General features: G+C 39.9%; 1 protein-coding gene across 1 annotated transcript in view; it reads left to right on the top strand.

The window, feature by feature from the left end:
- The window catches only part of LARP1B (La ribonucleoprotein 1B), a 229,387-nt gene that overhangs the window by 188,581 nt on the left and 19,760 nt on the right, over window positions 1–21,046 (top strand). Inside the window, exons 10-11 of the mRNA XM_069205824.1 lie at window positions 9,220–9,364; window positions 15,532–15,641. Coding sequence (XP_069061925.1) covers window positions 9,220–9,364; window positions 15,532–15,641 — 255 coding nt within the window. The remainder of the gene's footprint in view (window positions 1–9,219; window positions 9,365–15,531; window positions 15,642–21,046) is intronic.

The raw sequence follows: 21,046 nt of genomic DNA, 5'->3' as shown, positions 1-21,046 counted from the left end.
AAAATTACTGAAATGCAGAGGAGCCCTAAAAATGTTACTAGATAATTTTAGGATTTGCTTTTTGGTTAGGGTTGTGAAAATTATTATTTCATTTGTAATAGTGGTCACTACTTTCTCCCGTTGACTATATGTTCTTAATAACGTGTTTTCTAGTGTCTTTTAAACATGACGTTGTCATTTATGGGTGGGATTGTTTTTCTCTACTCAATTGACTTCTGCACCCACTTTTCAACCTATGTCTTTTCCTACTATTGTTTCTTTGCACTCTTTTCACCCTTTTCCTGAACATGAGCAGGTTAGAAGATCAGAATTCGTAAGCAATTCTTTTGTACAGCTTGTGCATCAACACTAGTTAGTAGTGAACATCACTAATTGTTGGGTGTGTGATCTTATGCCACCTACTGCAGATAGAGGTATTCCTTATTTTGTCCTGCCATATGTGGCCTTTTGTGCTACTTCATGTTCGAGGAGACCTGTCCAGAGAGAGTTACCAAGTACTAGAATTTTGCTCCAGCAACATCTCCATGGCCTTATAAACATAGACCTGGACTCAGATTAGCATGAGAATAGGTTTATTGCCTATGTAAGGGCAAAAGGAGGGTTTGTGGTTCTAAAAATTCTGGACCCATGTAATTTACTTTGCCACAGCAGTACGATTTTAGTATCAAAAGACCGATAATGACTAGTACACTAAGCATGAGCATTTTCGCTCAATTCCAGCAGCGTTTTCACCTCGAAATCGCCATTTTCGTCCTGCACTCGTTGCTCCCATTTTATACACGGCAGCCATTTTTAAAAGTTGCCCTCACATAGGCTTATAATACAGTCAGATTTGATTCCAAGGACACATACACCTTGATTGACTTTCCTCTGACCTGGGCAAGCTGGAACCATTGCCTCAGGCCAAACCTGTTTGGTCAGTCCCTCTCCCAGTGGCCGAATCAGATAGCATCAAGGCACACCATGCCATTAAACCCTTATTATCGCTCACACACCCTGCCTAATCTTGCTCACACCTGCACCTGCTCTTTTCTTCTTCTTACTTTACGAGGGGGAGGTGCCCGTTTTTATTGGGGGTCCACACTTATCTGATGTAAAATACTAGGCCTTGACGGGTAATTTATTATGAGTTGGATGACATGAAATATGAGGTTTCATCATGACACTGTTTTTTCCTTTGTAGTGAAAACATGTGAATGACCAACCAAAATGTCAAGAATGTTTGCCTGAAGCTTAAAAAACTGTATATAAGGAAACCTGACTTTGCATTGAAACACAGTCTCCTGAGAACATACAAACCGTGCTGTTGTACTTCTAGGACGCTTGTTACTTGGCTGCAGCCAATAAATTCGATCTTTGACTTCACCTAGAAGACTCTGAGTTTCTGTGGTCTGAATCAGGAAAGTACCCGAGGTCTTTGGGTGTACCCTGGCACCGCTGGGTTACCGGATCAGTACCGGTTCTGAAAAACCCAGTACCTCAGCATATGAGCCCAATTACACAGCAGACAGGCACACACAGTATGTTTTCAGGAGACCCATCTCACTACCCCTGAAGCCCTCAAATTGCACAAGAAATGGAGGGGGTCAGATATTTCACTCCTCATATTTTGCCTTTGCGCGAGGTGCCGCAATATGAATCCGCTATGGGGATCATTTACAGCTCTGGACACTAGGATTGATGTGCACAGATGATACATCCTTTAGATGGGGTGCCCGTGGTGCTGGAGTGTATCTACCCCCCGAATAAAGAAGAGGACATATTTCCTAGCAAACCTTTCCACAGTCCTCACGGAGTGGACACAATACCCTTGGATACTAGGTGGGGACTTTAATGCAGTGCTTGATGTGGACCTGGATTGGTCCAACCCCCATTACCAGGCACTGGCTCATTCCGACAGGCCAAGGCCCTACAGTGTTGGGTGGGAGGATGGACTCTGTCAGACTAGTGAAGGCATGTACGAATAATCATCTATTCTCACAGGTCTGTTGAGTGTCAATGGATTTTTTAGAAGGAAATCTTCTGAAGGTGATTACATCAGTAAATCACAAATTAGTTTTTGGATTACATTCCCACTATCAGTGGCTGGTCGGCTGGCACTGGCCAAAATGATTATGTTACCGTGTCTACTTTATTATTTAGTGAATTTGCCAGTAATGATCCTAGTCTGGATTTTAAATTACTAAATATTTTACTGATAGACTTGGCGTGGGGCAATGGCAGACGAAGAGTCAGCTTAACCAAGCTACTGTTACCTTCTGTACCTTCAGACGGGGGATGAGTGCTCCAGATTTAAACTCCTGTGCCTGATGGATCAACTGCAATGGCTTTCCTGCTGGTTGGTTGGACGCAACCTAGCAGAAATTGATTATACCAACACTATGTTAGACCAGGACAAACTACATAGCCTGATCGGCCCAGGTTCCACCTTGACCCCTTCTGACCCCCTCTGACCCGCTCCCCCTACTGCTGAGTATCTCCCTCGCATATTGGAAAGTGACCATGCGCTACACCGCTGTGAGAACACCATATGCCCCAAACATACTCCTACTGGTACTCTCAGCAACAGCTGGAATACTCATGATAAGAAGACAGCACCCCTGGGTACGGCGTGGGGTCATGACGATTGGAATGCTCTTTGCGGATCCTCTTGAATCACATAGCCTTCACCCAGGCTCTGTTGCCAAACCACCTTCGCACACATTTATACAGGCGATGCACACAATGGGCTATGGTAGACACCTGATCGAATGGTTGTGCCAAGGGCTCCATGTGCATCTGTTAATCTCACTAACCCCGTTTTGCACTGAACAGGAGGAGGACTTGAGCCGAGAACACCCGGATAAGGAATGGACCTTCTTTCTCGAATGTCCTAAGAGACTCTCCCAAAATTCCTGATTCAAAATTATTCAGTTCTCCATATTACATATGACATATGACATATGTCACCCTACACAGACTTCATTTGATGTTCCCTGCCTTGTCCCCGATGCAATGCTCTGGTTGCCAATTTGCCACATATGTTGCCTCTAATATCTCAGTGGAGGGAGGAAGTGGAAAGATGGGGACTGGCATAGAGTGAAGCCCAACACCAGGAAGAATATGGGGGCCTGCGAAATGAACCTATAGAAACGGAGTGGGACGTATTATTGGAATCCTTTAAAACCCTAGAAACTAGATGGTGGCTTAACTGCACAGTATCAATGCTGCGTGTACACCGTTACACCCTTGGACCCATTGGCTGCAACCCCATACCATGACTACTCCTTCTTTACATGACACAACGAGAAGTATACGCACGGGGGCGATGTCTAGTTTAAGGGACGGGGGTAGTTACCTTTAGTCTGCAGTTCACATTACACGTATTTTAAAGACGCAGTCTGTGATGATGTGCTCTACGTACTACACCATCAACTCTCCTTATAAAGATGGATATTGTACACTGTTGCTGATACGTTTGTTACTACGGTGTAATGTTTCGATATATGTGCTTCCGATAATTCAGAGGAAGGTGTCTATTTTTTCTACACTGAAAATGCAAAAACGCTTGTGTTAAAAAAAAAGTTCAGGCAACGTGACGTTTTTTGTAATCTCTCCCAGTAAAAATGGCAGCACTCTTTGAGGGTGGCAAACCACACACCACAGTTGGGTTATTTCTTATCTCAGCAACGTCTATGGGGAATGTAATGCCCCTTAGAAAATATTGCTTTCCCTGGATGATTTCTGTTCACTGCTAATTAGGGAAATTGTTGCTCACTATTGCCTGTAGACAGTGATGCTGGCTGGGAAAAGTCATACTCATTAGTGCTTGTGGACGCTCAGCTGTACGGCGTCCTAAGGCTGGGGCCTTTCATGTTCGTTACTGTGAGCTGCCTCTTAATGTCATTACTGCTCATTAATGCTGATTGATGCAAGGGGGCATGGAAGCTCCCTGCTACATTGGCCCATTTAAGCTCCCTAATACATTGCCCATTGAGGTTTCTTCTGGGGCCATTCATACTCACTGACAAGGACCATTCATGACTTTTACTACGTCTGCCCATAATAGTCAATAATGCATTCGGATGTTAAAGCTCTATAATGGTGGGGTCCGTATATGCTGACTAAGCACTGGAGCCACCGAGATTCCTTATAGATCAGACCTATTGATACAGCAATGGGCCATAAATTATCCCTACTGCTTGGGGCAACTAATCCTCATCAATAAATGGGGACATTGAAAGTCCTTGTCTACTGCACTGATTGATATTCACTTGCAGGTAACATTGGTGGCCATAGCAACCAGGGAAAATGAATACTCATTTAAGCATGAGTACATTAAAGCCTCTTACTGATGCTTGAGGTCATTGACGTTTTGTGCTGACTGTACCTTTTCGTATTCACTTCAAAGTACCAGTAATGCTCAGTACTGCCTGTGACCTTTAAGTCTCATGATTGCATGGTGTCGCTAAGGCCAATTTCTGCCAGAGAAAACTGATTCACATTGAGGCTTTTCTCTGGATACTCTCCATGACTTGGTCCTGAAGCCAAAAAACGAATTTCAGTGCGTACTTTTAGGTTACATTTCGTAGTTTACTTAACGATGGTGGGGATGAATACTGCCTACAACACAAAGCCTCAAAGACACGAAAAAAAGTCACTTACGATCGATTATTCATAGTGTGATCGATCAGAATGTGTTAATTACAGCATGGCAGCTATATAAAAAATACCTACTATTTAGTTGAAACCATTTATCTATTTTCCTGAAAAATGATTTCTGCAACAGTCTGCGCGATGTGAAGAAAGCCTTCGACCTCGTGGGGTGGAAATGTATTTTCGCCAGCCTTGAAGCCTATGGATTTCCTTGCTATTTCACAAGGTTGTTAGCTAGTCTATATGCCTATTCGCATGCCTCGATAATGCTAAATGCCAACTGTGCAAAATCACTATAAAAATTACAAAGGTAACAAAACACGGGTATGTCTTGTCCCCCATTTGTATTGTTCTTGAAGACTGACAAGGAGAATATTCAACTCCAATTGGGTCAGATAGCTAAGTTTACAGCAAGGGAAGATTTAAGACTAAGCTTCAAAAGGAAGCTTTTTTTCTACCTTAATAGTGGGGCTTGCTCTAAAAATTCCAAAAGATATCTAGGTATTTTTATTAATCAAAACTAGATTAACCTATAACAATTGCATTAAATCTAATAGGGATCGAGTGCTCTTAAATAGATGGAACTCCCTCCTACTTTCGATATCAGGGTGTGTAGCCTTGATCAAGATGTTGACATTACCTTTATTTGTTTGTTTTTCTCAAGTCCACCGTGTAGTGTCCATTCTAAATATTTGTTTAGTTGAACTTCATTACGCCCTGGTTTATCTGGTATAGTAAACATCCAAGATGGACTCTTAGAAACAGTTGTCTCTCCCAAACAAAAAGAAGACTGTCTCTTCCCAATTTGTTTATTGTAGCAGATTTGTTTCAGCTATGACAATGCCTTGAGATGAAATAAGGGGAGTTGAAGCACTTCCAGAAATTCCATTTGTTCTAAGATCCCTAAAATATCCAAAAAAGTTAGAATTAGGAAGCACCAATTATTTTTCAAAGGAAAGCAGCAGTTTTTTAAACTTCAGTAACATTCCTCTAATGTGTAGCCAGGAGAGTGGATTGAGCCATAGAGATGCATTTTCCTAACTACATTTGCAGTTAATTGACAGCAAACTGCTGGCATCACCTCAGTATCAGACCTTCTTACAGGGAATAGTTGGAAGCCTGGGGTTGATTTACCGAGGACGGATTTGGAACCAAAAGGTTTGTTTTGGATGGCATTTACTCATCCAATGGGTTCATTGGGAAAACATGAATTAAATATGAGTGGGGCCAGCGGTGTTTATTAATCTACTCTTCAACCAAGGAGTTAAACTTTGTTTCAGGTGCCCATAAGAAATCGGCTAAAGACATAAGAATTACAATCAGTGCACAGATTTGGAAAAACACACATATTTTGAACTTTTCCACTGTTAAAGGGGCAAACATCAGGCATGTGCAATTTTCTCGTAAATGGATGCACAAGGTGGGTGCTCTGCATGAAGCCATCCTTCCCCAGGTGCCAGGATGACTCATTAGGAGAGTCTGGGCTGGACATGCCCTAAACTCAGTGTCAAAAATAATCCTCTATATCAGTCAACTGGTTCAGAAGGGTATGCCTTTAGATCAAATAACTGCCTTGTTGAGCTGCTGACTTCATACAGAAAACTTGTCCAAAACCAAGGTTCAGTTCACATTTATACCGATGCTGGCTGCTAGACCAATTTTCACCAGGCACTGGCAGTCAGCCAGCCTCCGAATATTTGAGGAGTGAAAGAAGAAAATGCAGGTCTGTTTCCGGGAAGATTCATTTGTGTAACGAACTGACGCTATAGGTGTGTTTAGCCTTTGAAATGGATGTATAAACGAAGCCAGATAGAATGTGCCTATTATGATATTTGAATTGGAAAGTTGATTTTTATCCCCGCAGTCGGGTAGGAGGAGAATCAAAGGCGGGGCACAACTCGTGAAATTCGAGCTGGTGTTTTACCAGAATGACACTGATTGTCAATATTGCTGGATCATGTATTGTGTGTGTATGAATGATTTTCTCTAATGGGTTGTATATGTGTGATTTCTCCATAACAATATTTCTAAAAATGCATTTTTCCTTTTAAAATGGTTTTGGTGTATTTTTACCATGATATCCATTTACTCAACACCTATAATTTGCAAAATATGTTGCTGCGTGATTCAAATTGCTTTGATAGAACTGCTTGTGCTTTGGATGTTTGAGCCAAGTCAGATCCCTTGTCAGCTTTGGCTAGGGTCTCCCTTTGCATTCTCTGACTGTCCATCCTTTACATCACAGATGACATCAGCACGGGCCAACATTCAGAATGCATGTGGGATCAGAAGTACAGTAAAGCCAAAGCTCACAAACTGTGCCCAGTCTGCACACTGCAGACACCAAAAGAACATGCCCAGATGATTTTGTGGACATGTGGTTTTGGAGGTTAGGAATAAAAAAAAAGGAAGGCCGTTCATGGCTTAAAGCCCTGTGCAGTACATTAGGTAAAGATGTGGGCTTGGCAGAGGCCCTATTTAAAGGTCAGGTCCTTTGTTCCATCCCCTCCATGCACAGCCAAAGACTGTGCGATTGGTCTGCGCCAAGACCCCACATAGGCATAACCTATGGGTCTTGTCGCTATCCTTAATTCTGGAATGTCCAGCCAAGTAGCTATCTCCCATGGAAGATCTGTGATTAGTATATAAAATAACTATGTATACTCGAAGTAAAAAAGGGATGTCAAAAAGAGCATTTTTGGCAGGGAGTCTTAATGATGTACACGATCATTAGTTATTTATCGTATAATTATTGGCTATTTTTTCTGAGACAAAACATTAGGTTAAAAGTAATGCTAAAAACAAAATGGGTTTATTAAACTCTGTATATATTACATTTTCGTGTATTGCCTTTTGGAATAAGTTTGATAATTTGTCTGTAAGTTATTGTTCCTTTTTGCTCATACTTTCATATAATAAAGCATTCGTAAATTAAAAAAAACAACAACATGGGTTCATGCACGTGTCTATACTAAAGTATTGTGGAGATAATTACTGAGGAAAGGTATAAACAATACACCTGTAGATAAACATTTCCTGTGCCCTTTCAACTCTCGGGTCACAGGGCTCTAAGTGTTTTCTAATATGTGTCTCCCATTTTGTTATCAATTCACCAGTATATTCAGACACCAATGCAAATGTGTAGCATCACAGGCTTGCCAACTTTCTGTATTACTTTGTTTCTTTATTAGACAATTCTCAAAGAAGGGAACACTTATACATGTAGTACACTGAACACAGCACATCCATATTCAATATTCCTATGTCTTATGTATATTTGGCATTCTATAACTCCGCATAAGGTGTGTCGGGAGGGGAATAACATCTGTTAACGCCTGGCAGAATTGGGCAATTAGATCATTAGCACCTGACTGGGGGGCTTATTACGAGGTTGTCGGTCATGAGACCACCAAACTCATAATGAGGCCCTATATTTTCTCAGCCAGTACACATATAGAAACAGGCCAGTCGCTCCACGCTTTCGCTTTACTATGAATGCAGGCAAGCATTACTATTCCAAACACTGCCCATCTCGACATTCAGATATTTGGGTAATTAGCTATGAGTTAGTCTTTGCATACAAAACAAATAGTACTCTGCAGGCAATAATTAAAGACATTTGGCTAAAAATTTAATTGTCAATTATGGACTGTGTAAGATGAAGTTGTAGTAAATGATTCAGTTCTACAGCTTTGTCACTCCTAGATATATATATCAGAAAGAGCAGTCACCTTTGGCTAATACTAGTAAGAGAAGTTGTAGGTAAGGGTGTAGCTATTATGCTGGGGCATCAGCATCAAGGTTTCTTAAGGGCCCATTTGCCCTCAGTTATGATTGTCTTTTGCTATCTTACCAGAGAGATGAGAGTAGTGGATTCTTCTTGCACGCATTGTGGCCCTTTATACCTTTGCTTCACCACTTTCTATTTACCTAAATATTGAAACCAGTTAAATTATAACTGTGCAGTATTTAGAGCTACATACATTAAAAACCTAATAACACTGCTGAAAATGAGAAGAAAGAAACAAGGATGAGAGCACAACTTCTAGATGACAGTGGAGTGAGGTACACACGGTTTAGCTATACTCAGAATCACTGCAACCCTTCCAATATTCATGATGAAAGAGACATGTCCTGCTTTTTTTAATGTAGTAAATGTATTTATTAATTCCCACTTTGGAGGATTCTAGTACTCCATCATATCAGGCCATAATGGTGTACTGTGTCTTTTTTAACCTAGATAATTAATGTGTGATGCTATAAATCGACTATAAACCATATGACACACTTCACATTTGCAAACATGGGTTGTGCCAGGATCCAGGTCTAAATTCTGACCATTAATGATATTTCCTCAGTTTGTGAGTAATATTTTTCCAATCTGAATGTGTCTCTCTGAATAGTTATGCATACGTTGAACCCTTTAATATAGCCTTAGAGCCTGCTGGAGCGGGCTCTACCGGCCATTAGAACATTTGAAGTTGGCAGCTCCATTGAAGACAATGGAGTGCTTCCGATCCCTGTCTCAGTGGTAGAGGGTTTCAAAAGTCATCCAGCCCAACTCATTTCTCATTTATATTTCAGAGAGGAAACGTCTGGGAATCGGTCAGTCCTCGGAAATGAACACCCTTTTCCGGTTCTGGTCTTTCTTTCTCAGAGATCATTTCAACAGAAAAATGTATGAGGAATTTAAACAGCTAGCCGTTGAAGACGCAAAAGAGAACTGGAGGTGAGGGTCGTTATTAAGCTATATACCCACTGCTTTTATTATGGTACCCATCTGCTTTTATATGTTCTTTGTAAGGAGAGCTCAACTCACACACCTGTTGGATATTTAAGTGCAGGTGACAGGGGCCACCAGCAAGGCAGTCTGATCTGCCCAAGACTTCTTTAATACATAGCTGGCAACCGGTCTAAATGAATTTTGGGGCCCCTGCCACATCCTGCAGTAGGACCCATTCTTTTTCCTACTCCACTGTTTTCCCCCATGGTGGTCACTGAGATGGATAGAAACAGTTGCCTGTAGCATAATGAAAATTTGTATACTGGAAACACTTTGATCCAATTAGGTGCATTTGATGTTTAGGACCAAGCACAACTAGGCCATTCCACATAACATTACACTAAACTCTGGCTGCGGTCCTGGAAAAAAGTTTAGCACAGTATTATATGTAAACCATGACTGTTTGCTGGGTGAATGCGTATCCCTCTATAGGTTGAAATGAGTGGACAATGCTGAAGTATAGCTCTGCTCCAAGCTGAGTGAGGAGCATAATGGCACATCTTGATGCTAACAGTGGCAGAAATTGGTAAGTTAGTTGCTTTTTTTACTTGAACATGGTGCTGATTATTGCCCCAGACCTTTTGGATTTAAAAGAACACATAAATAAATAAGGATATGCGTTGTCTTCTCAACACTTTTTAATCTTGTAGTAGAAGCACATTAATAAGATAATGTCCAGTAGCATTATTCTGTAATAGACCCATTCTGCAGTTTGAGAGGGTGTAGTAGGTTGAAGGTGACCCACTGCAATGGGGGACTTTGGTCAGAGTGGTTAGGTCCATTTGATAACATCCAAACAATTTTGAAGTTCACTCACAAAGTGCCGGCCCATTGGGGACATAACAGTAGGATTAATATTTTGACAAGAAATAATCCCAATATCATTCTAAGTAGTTCACGTTTCTGTTGAATTTAACAGATGAGTCATTAAGATTGGATTCTGATTATTGGAATGTATACTTTTGAAAATTGCGATGTGGCCCAGTCTGACAGAAGACTATCTCCTAGGTGAATGTAGAAAAGCCCATGGCCCTTCATTAAACAATGACAAGACCGAGGCAACAGCTTTGGGAAAGAACAGCCTGCTTTGGGGGCTTCAACACTGGCCAGCTAAGCTGGGAGTGCTTCCTGAACCCATTAATAAGGGGAACAACGTTCGCTTCTGGTTGGACTTCATCCTGCTCATGAAGCCACAGGTGGCTAAAATAGCCTCCGCATGTTTCACCATATGAAATGGCTCAAACACATCCTGTGGATGCTGCCTTTTCCAGCTCAAAGGACAGTTATCCAAGCCATGTTTCTATGAAGGTTAGATCATGGCAACATCCTGTACTTGAGGGCAGACAAGGCTGTGATAAGACACCTCCCAGTGGTTCAAAATTCTGCTGCAGGCTTCTGTTTCAGCTTCTCAAACACCCGTATGAACCTGGCCTCCTCTGCAACTTTCACTGGTTCACAGTGGACAAGCAAATTAATTTCAAGGCCCTCTGCTTTATGCACAAAATCAGCCTGCATTCGGGACCTCAGTACCTGCAAAAACTTGTGGTGCCCTATCAACCCTCCGACACTTTGTGCTTGAGCAACCGATTCCGCTTTCTGGTCCCTAGAGTTAGACGCACCCGGATGGGCGGCCACGCCTTCTCCTTCCTGGACCCCAAGCTTTGGAAAGCTCTCCCTGAGTCTCTGAGCTGCTGTGCCTCCTTATCTACCTTTCACAAGGAATTGAAAATCTGGTTATTGTAGCTTTCATTCCTAAGTTGTGCAATCTGTCCTCAAGCACTGAGAAACCCTGTGGGTAGCTGCAAGGTATACTAGAATTCAATATTAATAATCATAAAATAATAATATTTGGAAGGGATGCCTACAATTGGCCCTTCCAGATACCAAATTGGTTTCCAACCAGAATCCCATTCTAGGAGCATGAAAACCTTTTCCAACTCCTAAAATGGAATTAGTACTCAGCAAAAAATAAACGCTGAATTGAAGCATTTGTAATTGGTAAAATGATTAGCACATCTGAGTCTAAGTTATCATTCTAACCTAGTTATTATTAGTGAAATAATTAGCAAGGAAAAGGTTGGGCTGTCATTTATGAAACAATGGAAGATCACTCAAAAAAATTAAACAATGGGCCGTCATTCTGTTTATGAAACAATGGAAGATCACTCAAAAATTAACTTGCTATTAACACTTATTCCTCAACCTCCCCCATTCCCTCAGCATTAATCAATAATATTACATTCAATTTTTAGTGGTCTCCATAATTGATTACATTCCCTCAGCAGATAATGGTAATTCAAACTTAGAGGCTGATTCTTGGTGTATAATTACTATCTCCAGGGTGAAGTCAACCGCCATGGCCAGAGTACTCAGCCTCCTGTACTTAGAGATGTCCCCTGCCCCAGCAGACATCTCTTGCATTTTCAAGAACCCCATCATGGAGGTCCCTGTAAATGCATTATAAGTTTGATGGACAGCTCTGTCAATATGACAGAGCCATACTTCAAACGTACAACTTTTTTTCATTAAGCAGGATTTTATTTTTGAAAATAAGGAAAAAACAATGACCCCATCGCCATGGTATTACTCCCTCATGGTGTAGGGGTCACTTAAAAGTTTTCCCTGTCCCATATTATCACATTTTTCATGGGGTGACGGGTATTGAAAACTGGTCATGTGTCTATATGGAGCGGGTGGACACAATCCTCGTACAACCCTTACTCCATTGGAGATGTGTATAGGTGGCAGAGACAGAGAAATCTCTGCTGTCTATAGACTGACGGTCAACCAGACTCTAAATGAGGCCGGCAGATCTTCAGATCTGGGGAAGTACCCTTTCTGCCAACATGTAAATCAAGCCCCTAATAACAAAAATCTGTTTTTGCCACTAAGCAAAAAAGCAGGGTTGTACTATAGTTCTTCACCTTTGATCAGTAATTCATCATCCCAAAAGTGACACAGAAAACAGTAGATTTTGCATCTCTGTAGGTATTAATGAGTGCTTAGGACAGTTTCCCAGCAATGAAAATATAGTTTGGGTTCAATCATTATATTGCATATCTTTCTTAACTTGAAAAAAACTATGTTCCAAAATTCTGCTAGGGAGGGAGGGACAAAGCCATAGCATGGGGGCACCTGCTATTTTAATTTGGATAGTGTTTTGATAATCTATGTAATTGAGTCAGGGAATAAAATAACTGATACATCAAATAATATTGTAATCTTCTAGGGCTGGAGATCAAGGACAAAGAGCGCATATCAGCAGTCAATCTCTTTCACTTTGTCTGAAAAGATTTCACCCAATTCCTCGGCCCATCGTGTTCTTAATTTTATCGTTTAAAAGTTTAGTTAAGGAATTCAATACTAGGTATATGTATGAGATTTATCCTTTTATTAATGGCTGTTGGAGAGCCTACTCTGAAACTCGTTTAATCACAGATCTTCTAGCCAGATAACTCATTAAAAAACTAATAAGCTTGAGGCAATAAAATAAGCTGTCAGGTTCTACTCCATGTCCCTAAACTCGGTGTAGACCTGTAACCTAGCCACTCTGGAGTTTCCTGGCCCAAATAAATGAGGCTACCAGACCATTTGCACTATTGAAAATAGATTTTGTAAGAAAGCATGGAAGAGACTTGTACAGTTAAAAACTGTGAGGCTCAGTACAATAATTTTATTTAAATATATCCATTCTAGCAGGGAAAGAAAGGAGTACTGCCATACCTCTTTATTTTACTTAGAAGCTGTCTTGAATTAATATGATAAATACTCTATTTTTCCCTTTTGCCCTATGAAGGAAGTGCTTTGCAGCTGATAATGCAGTTTGGATATTCTCACGTATTATAGAGGATAACATACATTTCCAAATTATTTATTAAACAATCAGAATTCTTACAGAAATCATTTGTCTGAGTTACTTAAAACAGATTTGAAATTGCATAATTCCACCTCTAAATATAGAGGGGTGATAATATCTGTGTATCAACACATTTTATCTGTTATCTCAGGGCTTGGGCCAGCACAGATTTTAACACTAATCCTCATATATCTAGCTAACGGTTCTAAAAAAAACACAAATTGAAGAGGGGACAATGGCCAACTCTAATGGCTCCTTCTTCCATCCCCAACTAGAATTTGCATTATTAAAGTTGACAAGTATTCCCATTTCACAAGGTTGGAAGGCCTTTCCACATCTAAAAACATGATTGCCAGCATCAAATTAGTATTTTCATAAGAGAGTATGCACTTGGAGGACATCAGACAACCTAGATTGAACCTTGCTCGATCTGGGTGTTTGATTTCGTTGATGATTTCAGCCAGTTTATTTGTCTGAATTTTCTTAAAGATTTTGCAATCTGATTTTAGCAGAGGAAATGGCTGATAAGATCCAGAAACAAGGGGTCCTTTTTAGTTTTAGAAGCATGACTAAAAGCCTGATTTATGTTTTGGCTGAGGGGTAACCCCATCACAATGGTGACGGATAGCCCAGCTGCCAAATCTAAATTCCATTACATCCTATGGGTTTCAGATTTCGGCAGGGGGGCTATCAGTCACCGTTGTGATGAAGTAACCCATCCACCGAAATCTAAATCAGGCTCTTAGCTCCCTCGCTGGAATGAGGTAGGTGCCTTTTTCCCTGTAAGAAATGCATTGAGAATAGTTGTCACCTTGAGTACCAGGAGGTTCTAAAATATTTATATGCCTTATTGGGCATTCCATCTTCCTCTCAGGAGTTTGCTGAAGGAAGTGATTTTATGGTGGCCTGAATATCCTGTCTCAAGAATTTATTTTCTTTTTTCTTTCTGATAATTGATCTTGTCTGTCTTTGGATATAGTTCCTCAGGATATAAGCTGCGGTAGCATTTGGAAAATATTTTGCTAGCAATTTTTGAAATTGTTAATACTGCATTGCCTGCTATTTTAATGACTTACATGCTTTTATTCTCATAGCTAAAAGTTTGCCGAATTTAAATTCTCCTTCAAATTGTTTTTGGGGAATTCAGCCTATCAACTTACTGCCTCCTCCTCTACTCTTATAGACCTAATTTCTTCCATAAGTTTTATTAAAATCAGTAATTTTCTCGTTGATGGATTTAAAGTAACATCTAGTGGTGTCTGCAATAATTTTACCTCTAAATGTAATATTTTTTCCTGATCTTTCTGTCACACAGCAGCTAATATTGATATTATTAACCCTCTACGATTAACGTAAAATGCGTCCTGGACAATACCTGCATACCAGGACAATACCCACACCTCTGCTTTACAAATCAGAAAAGGCAACCCTGAACATACAGTTAGGATATATTAGTAATGCCATAAACCTGACTTTGCACTAAGGATTACTGAGTTATGTGGCAAATCTAGACACTGGCAAGTTGGAAGAAAATGTGTTCATGTGTTAGTTCTTGACATATCGGGTGTTTTGCGACAATGTTGTCCAATCCTTGTGTAATTTGTAAGCTTAACTAATTTTGTTGATGCTTGGAATTTTTCCAACACCATCATTAATGATGTCTAAGGACACAATGTATATATCCATGCTTTCACTCACCCATTCTTTCAACCATTCATCTATGATTGCATGCACTTACGTCTTCAACCATTTATACATATACTTGCACATTCATCCATCCAGCCATTCATTCACTCGCTCATTAATTATTCATGCACGCAGCCACTCACTTATTCAACCATACATGCATTCACTCCTTCATCCAAGTGTTAAGTCATTCCCACATTCACTTTCTAACCCATCCACACAACCACAGACACAGCTCTCCAACCACTGAAGAAGCAACTTGAGTTGTAAAATGTGCTGACCTATTTTATTTTCCAATATTAGTTTATGGACGGTGAGCCAGATTAACAAAGTATTTTTATGTAACTTTGACTTACTTCAAACTTTGTTGTTAATGACTCATTTTCAGGAGTATGTTACACTTATTCATGGAAGAATGCTTTGTGAATTGAGCTCCTTTGTTATTACCTAATTATTGTCCTTATATTGTCATGCAGACAAGAAACTAAAATGCTATTTTGTTTCCTTTGAGAAGTTAGATGTTCACAGATATAGCTCATGCCTGAAACCAACAAAACCTTTTCAATTGCAGATATGGATTGGAATGTCTGTTCAGATTTTACAGCTATGGTTTAGAAAAGAAATTCAGACTAGAAATTTTCAAGGATTTCCAAGAGGAGACAATTAAAGACTACGAAGCTGGTACGTAACCCTGAGTTTATAGATTTGTGACTAGACGTGATGTGAGGGCCATTCTGTATTATTTAGGTTTTTACTTTTTATTATGATCTTCAATATCAAACACAGACATCTATGTTGAGTTTTATGAGAACATTTTTACATACAAATGGCTAATAATAAAAACCCTACTACTAGAATTCAGCACTTTTAGGAAACAATTGATAGAAAGATTACATGCGTCTTTTAAAAATAACTGTTATTTTTCATTACAAAAACTCAAGGTATCAATATAGTTCCATATTAAATGAGGCAACTTATTATTTAGATGTCAATGATAGAGCCACACGTTTATAGAGTGGACAAACCTGGTTAATTGCTCTTTAAATATGCAAATATCAAACATGACAGAATTAAAATTCCATTAATTAGAAAAAATTGTAACTTTGTCACTTCTAAGGGATTTAAGAACTTATACTAATAGAACTCATAGTTATGTTTCCAATTTCCCTAAGTTATCCTTAAGTATAACTTACAAGTTGATTCAGATTAGGGAATTAGTTTAAGTTATTTTTACTGCCACTTGAAGATGTTGGTATTGGTGGGAATAGAGCTGGGACTGTGGCATGAGGTAAGACTTTCCTTGCAATGGTTGAGAGCAGCATATTCAGTATTTGTAATTCCTAGGGCAAGGTAAACAAGTAAAAAATCCCCTTAAAAAATAAAGACAGAAGAAACAAAACTGATAGGTGGTGACTTGGTTTGACAAAGACAGTAATTTGTCTAATCTAATACCTGAGTTTCCTACACTAGAAAGCGAGGTAGGCATAGGGTCCACTACACCTGACAAAAAGAGCAAATTCCAAAAGGGTGAAGGAATAGAGGGGCGCACAATTTCAGTATTTTCCTCATTTAATTTGAGCAGGCTACCATTCAGCCACCAGAACACCTTAGTGAGACACTCATACATTTCAGCAGCAGAATTTTGTTAATTACTGAATATGCAGACAATAATCTGAGTGTCACTGGTGTTTAGGGACAAGCCATAGACCTCAATAAAATAGGTCAGTGAGGACATATCAAGATTAAACAAAAGAGAAGGGAAGGTTTTTTCAACAGGGGCAATGCAAAGCCTTTTCCAAAGGTGCAGGAACTCCTCAGCAAAGCATTCATAGTGGTCCAGGCCCATTCTGGATCCCACAAGATGTTTTATGTAGAATTGGGGCAGTGGGTCAGCTGGGGACCCAGTAGTCTTACTGGAGCAAAACAAAGATGAGAGTTGATTGTATTAATAGTCAAACATTGAGAAAACAAAGCTTTGGGCTGATATCTACCAGTACAGTCAGAGAAGGAACAACTTCCATTGCTAACATTGGCAAGTTTATTCTAAAAAATGTCTATAAGATTGGATCTATCAACGGAGGATTAAACTGAGGCGTACTTGTAAAGTCTTGTAACACATTTGTAACTGGAACAATAGCCATTGACCTTGTCGTAGTTGGACTCACGCTCCTAGGCGAGACTACTGGTTTAGGGATAACAGAACTTTGGTTTGTAGGCAACTATGGCATTCCTACAACAAGTGGCAACTGTCGGCCCAACCCATCCGGCTCACAAGCAGTATCGCACCAAAAATCCAAACAGTAAAAGGTGATTTCTGGCAGCCTTACGCATGGACTCTAGAGTGCAACATCTCAGGAAAGTCATGGTGGAGCAGAAGTTATACTTTTCTCACGTTAGCAATAAGTCTCAGTCATATACAGGCAATAAAGGAGATACAGGAGAGTTTTCAATATATTTACTGAAAAGGCTGCAATCTACGATAAAAGGCATGAGCTGCAAGGTTTAGGTTAATGCATAATAAGAGAAGCATGATTGTAGAGATGAGAGTTGTGAAACAAAGACCCCTTCCATATTGCAATAAACATAAAATGTAAAATCCCTAACATAGATAACCTAATACCTAACCTAACGAGAACTACGTGTGATTAACCTAATCTGCCAGTACCATGTCCATGAGAAGCGGCCCCAACCCTCGTTACCTTGGAATGAGATCTAGGTCAGACCCCGTGGGGACACAAAGGGTAGGTCTGCATCAGGGCAACTTGCAGCATAGATGGTGTCAATAGCATCTGGTAGGAATACCTCTGATAATGTTGTCTGTGAGAGATGTATTTATACAGATCTTGTAGAACCCCTGACACAGGTATGTTCCCAAACAATAGATAAGGGGGCAGGCTTGTGGCAGCAATTATGTCCACTATTCCCACCAATAGTACATTATGTTCCAGTCACACAGAAGTGGGAAAGGGACGTGATGTGAATACCTCCGTACATCACTTAAGCTTGACGCTGATAGTGACGCATTCACGGAGTGGCACTGACAATGTAAATCAAAACATTGCTCTAACTCTAAACAGAGGCAGCCATCTTAAAAGAAATAATAAAATACATAGGCTAAGACAGAGCAGGCTAAGTAGATTAAACATCACTAGGTGATGGGGGCACAGGACTGCAAGCCAGAAGGCTTAGCTAAACTCCTGAGACCCGTTAAAACTAAGCAGGATCCACTACAACCTGTTAGGTTAGGTGCATTAGAAATATTATAGGAGTAGAATTGCAGCTTAGTTTTCCTTATCTTGTTGTAAGTATAGTACATATTCGACCATTTCTTTTTAGCTGTAAAATCAGGCTTAAGATACCAATGACATTCAGCTGTTTTCAATGAATGCATGTGAAATCCATCCAGAGACAACAGAACGTTTTTTTTTTAGTCTTGCAGATCGGGGGACAAGAGTATTGGCAGGCAAACACTCTGCGTTGTAGTAGGTATAAAGCACCGCAGCAGGATCAGAAAAAGAATGAGAATAAAGAACATTTCGGAATTGCTTTCAGCAGACAGTAAACCGAAACTGAGTTCCCTCTCCTAAAGTTGGTACCGGGGAGGACCAGGTTTTGTGTTTTTAAGGGCTTACCAAATTTGCAGGAAAATGGGGTGCCACCGTGGTGTGGCCAAGGTAAAATAAAGCAGAAAATAGGTGTAATTGGAGAAAGAAATAGCGCAAAATAGCCAAGATATGACCTATAGAGTGAGTGAGGAGACAGAGTTAATGGTAGAGTTTGAAATTGAAAATAGATTTCAAGCCCCCAATAAAATGATACTTGATTGATTAGAACAGACCTCGGCTAAAGCAACCAGGAGGTGCTCTGGGGCTTCATTGCCTGTAAAAGGCAGTATACATAGCAGGATAACTGTCCAAAAGTACGTTCAAAGTTGGAAATGTTAACCAACAAAATCTCCAAAACAAATTTACAGAGCAAGTCTAATTTAGTGGATTTAAAGAAGATGTTGATCAAAAAATGTCACACCCTCACTCCATCTCATGGGATGGTGGACTTCAAATAATCATTAATTATTTATGCAGTAATATCTGTACCTACATCCAGTTTATGTCTGTAAACCAAGTTTTGTTAATGGCAAAGACGTTGATGTTGTAGATCAAAAGAAGCATTGTAATCGCCTGGGCATTGTTAGTAGCCAAACATTCATTGATCAAGAAGCCATAAGAAGCTTATTAGCCCCAGAAAGCTAGCTGAGAGAGGAAATGGTATTAAATATCTTTCCACAAAATATCACTTTCAATCAAAGCAGCCTTTGGATCGTCATTTATATTGTGAAACTGAGAACACAAATTTAATAATGTGGATCAATCTACACTGCCGACCTTAACCTGCATATCTTGCAACTGGCTGCATGACTGGCAGCTGGGCACAGATCAGGCACAGACGGGGCATTTGGCGAACCTCTAGTGTGCCACCTTCATGGATGCCCTGTGGGTCTGTTTTCTACCTGCTGTCTTCCATTGGGGAATAGTAACAAGACAAGAGCAGGAGCCAAGATAGATGCCACAAAAGTCCACCCCGAACAGAGAAGAAATGGCCACCGAGCAGCTACACATTGATCAGCTAATTCTTCAAACCACAATACTCCTAACCCTAAAAAGTTCCCCGAGGTTGAAAAATCTCAGATACAACCTACTTTAAAAACAATGCAGTACAGCAGTATTAAAAAGCGAACTCTTTACAAAGTAGTAGATCAGAAAAATAGTTAAAGCGACTCATGCAGTGCGAATAAACAAGTATTATTTAGCACAAATGCACGGTGGGATGGGTTTAATGCTTGCCTTCTTCCATTCCGGAAAATTAAAAAGTCAAGAGTGGAAACTAATAATGCAGTCACAAAAGTTTGCCCCAACGAAGAAGAAATGGCATCTGAACTTCTACATGCTGGTAAGCGCAATCCATAGACCAAACTTCTTCTCTCAAAGCCACCAAGATCAACAAAGCCAAGATAAAACAGACTTTAAAAACAAGACAGTACAGCAGTAAAGAAAAGCTGTTTGCCAATCAATAGATCAGAAACATAATTAAAGTGGCTTGTGCAGTGCAAATAAATATCTAGTGATTAGAGTGGCCATGCTGCAGTTAGGATTTTATACTTGTCTTCTTCCATTCGGGAATAGGAAAAAGACAAGAAAGGGATCCAAGATGGCTGCTGCAAACGGAATAAATGACAACTGAGCAGCTACATGCTTGTCAGCTGAATTTGCAGAACAAATTGCTTCTCATAAACCACCAAAGTACCCAAAAGGTCAACAATCCAAGATAAAACAGACTAAAAACAAGTATAGTACAGCAGTATAAAACACTAACTCTTTGCCAATCCAGAGATCAGAAAAACAGTTAAAGTGCCTCCTGTAGTGCAAATGAACATGTAAAGATGCCATTTTACCTCACCTTGTAACCATCTTTCCTAATAGGTTTTTTTGTTTTACAGCAATAGGCAACATAAAATCAACAACTTTTCCCTTTCATGGATAAACTTGATCAATTCTTTGATAGACCTATCCAAATATTTAGATCCAAATCATAGACTAGAAATCTCTTGACAAGGACCTCGAAAAAGAGCTTGCATTAGAATGCTGTTAGAAAGAGAAGAAGTCCAACAATGATTATCATTTGCATCTTTCATTTTGTGTCTCGTATTACATGTCATTAACAACCTATTGCACTTGAATGATAAAGTCTGAATAGTGTTAATAGCATGGGATGCAGTATGAATCTTTAACCAAATGTTATTCCAAGTCTGAATAGACCAGGAAATGTTTAAATGGCTTTGCCATAAAAGTTCAACAGTAGATTTAAATTTGTCACTTCTATTATTTGGTAAAGATGTGTAAATAATTGAAGCTTTTAGTCTGCCATGAATGCCTCATTCGAGGGTGGGGGAGGAGGGGCGCAGCCGGGTATATCCCCTAAGGCCCAAGAGTAATATTATGTAGCCTTGTTGCCTACCCTCTTTGATGAAAAGGAGAACAAGCAGGTGTCTCTCCTCTCTACAACCTGTTATGCTGATTCAGATAATGTGT

The sequence above is a fragment of the Pleurodeles waltl genome, chromosome 1_2, assembly GCF_031143425.1.
Source record: "Pleurodeles waltl isolate 20211129_DDA chromosome 1_2, aPleWal1.hap1.20221129, whole genome shotgun sequence".
Classification (NCBI taxonomy): domain Eukaryota; kingdom Metazoa; phylum Chordata; class Amphibia; order Caudata; family Salamandridae; genus Pleurodeles; species Pleurodeles waltl.
Note: the sequence above shows the minus strand (reverse complement) of the source record. Positions and strands in the feature narration are given on the sequence as shown.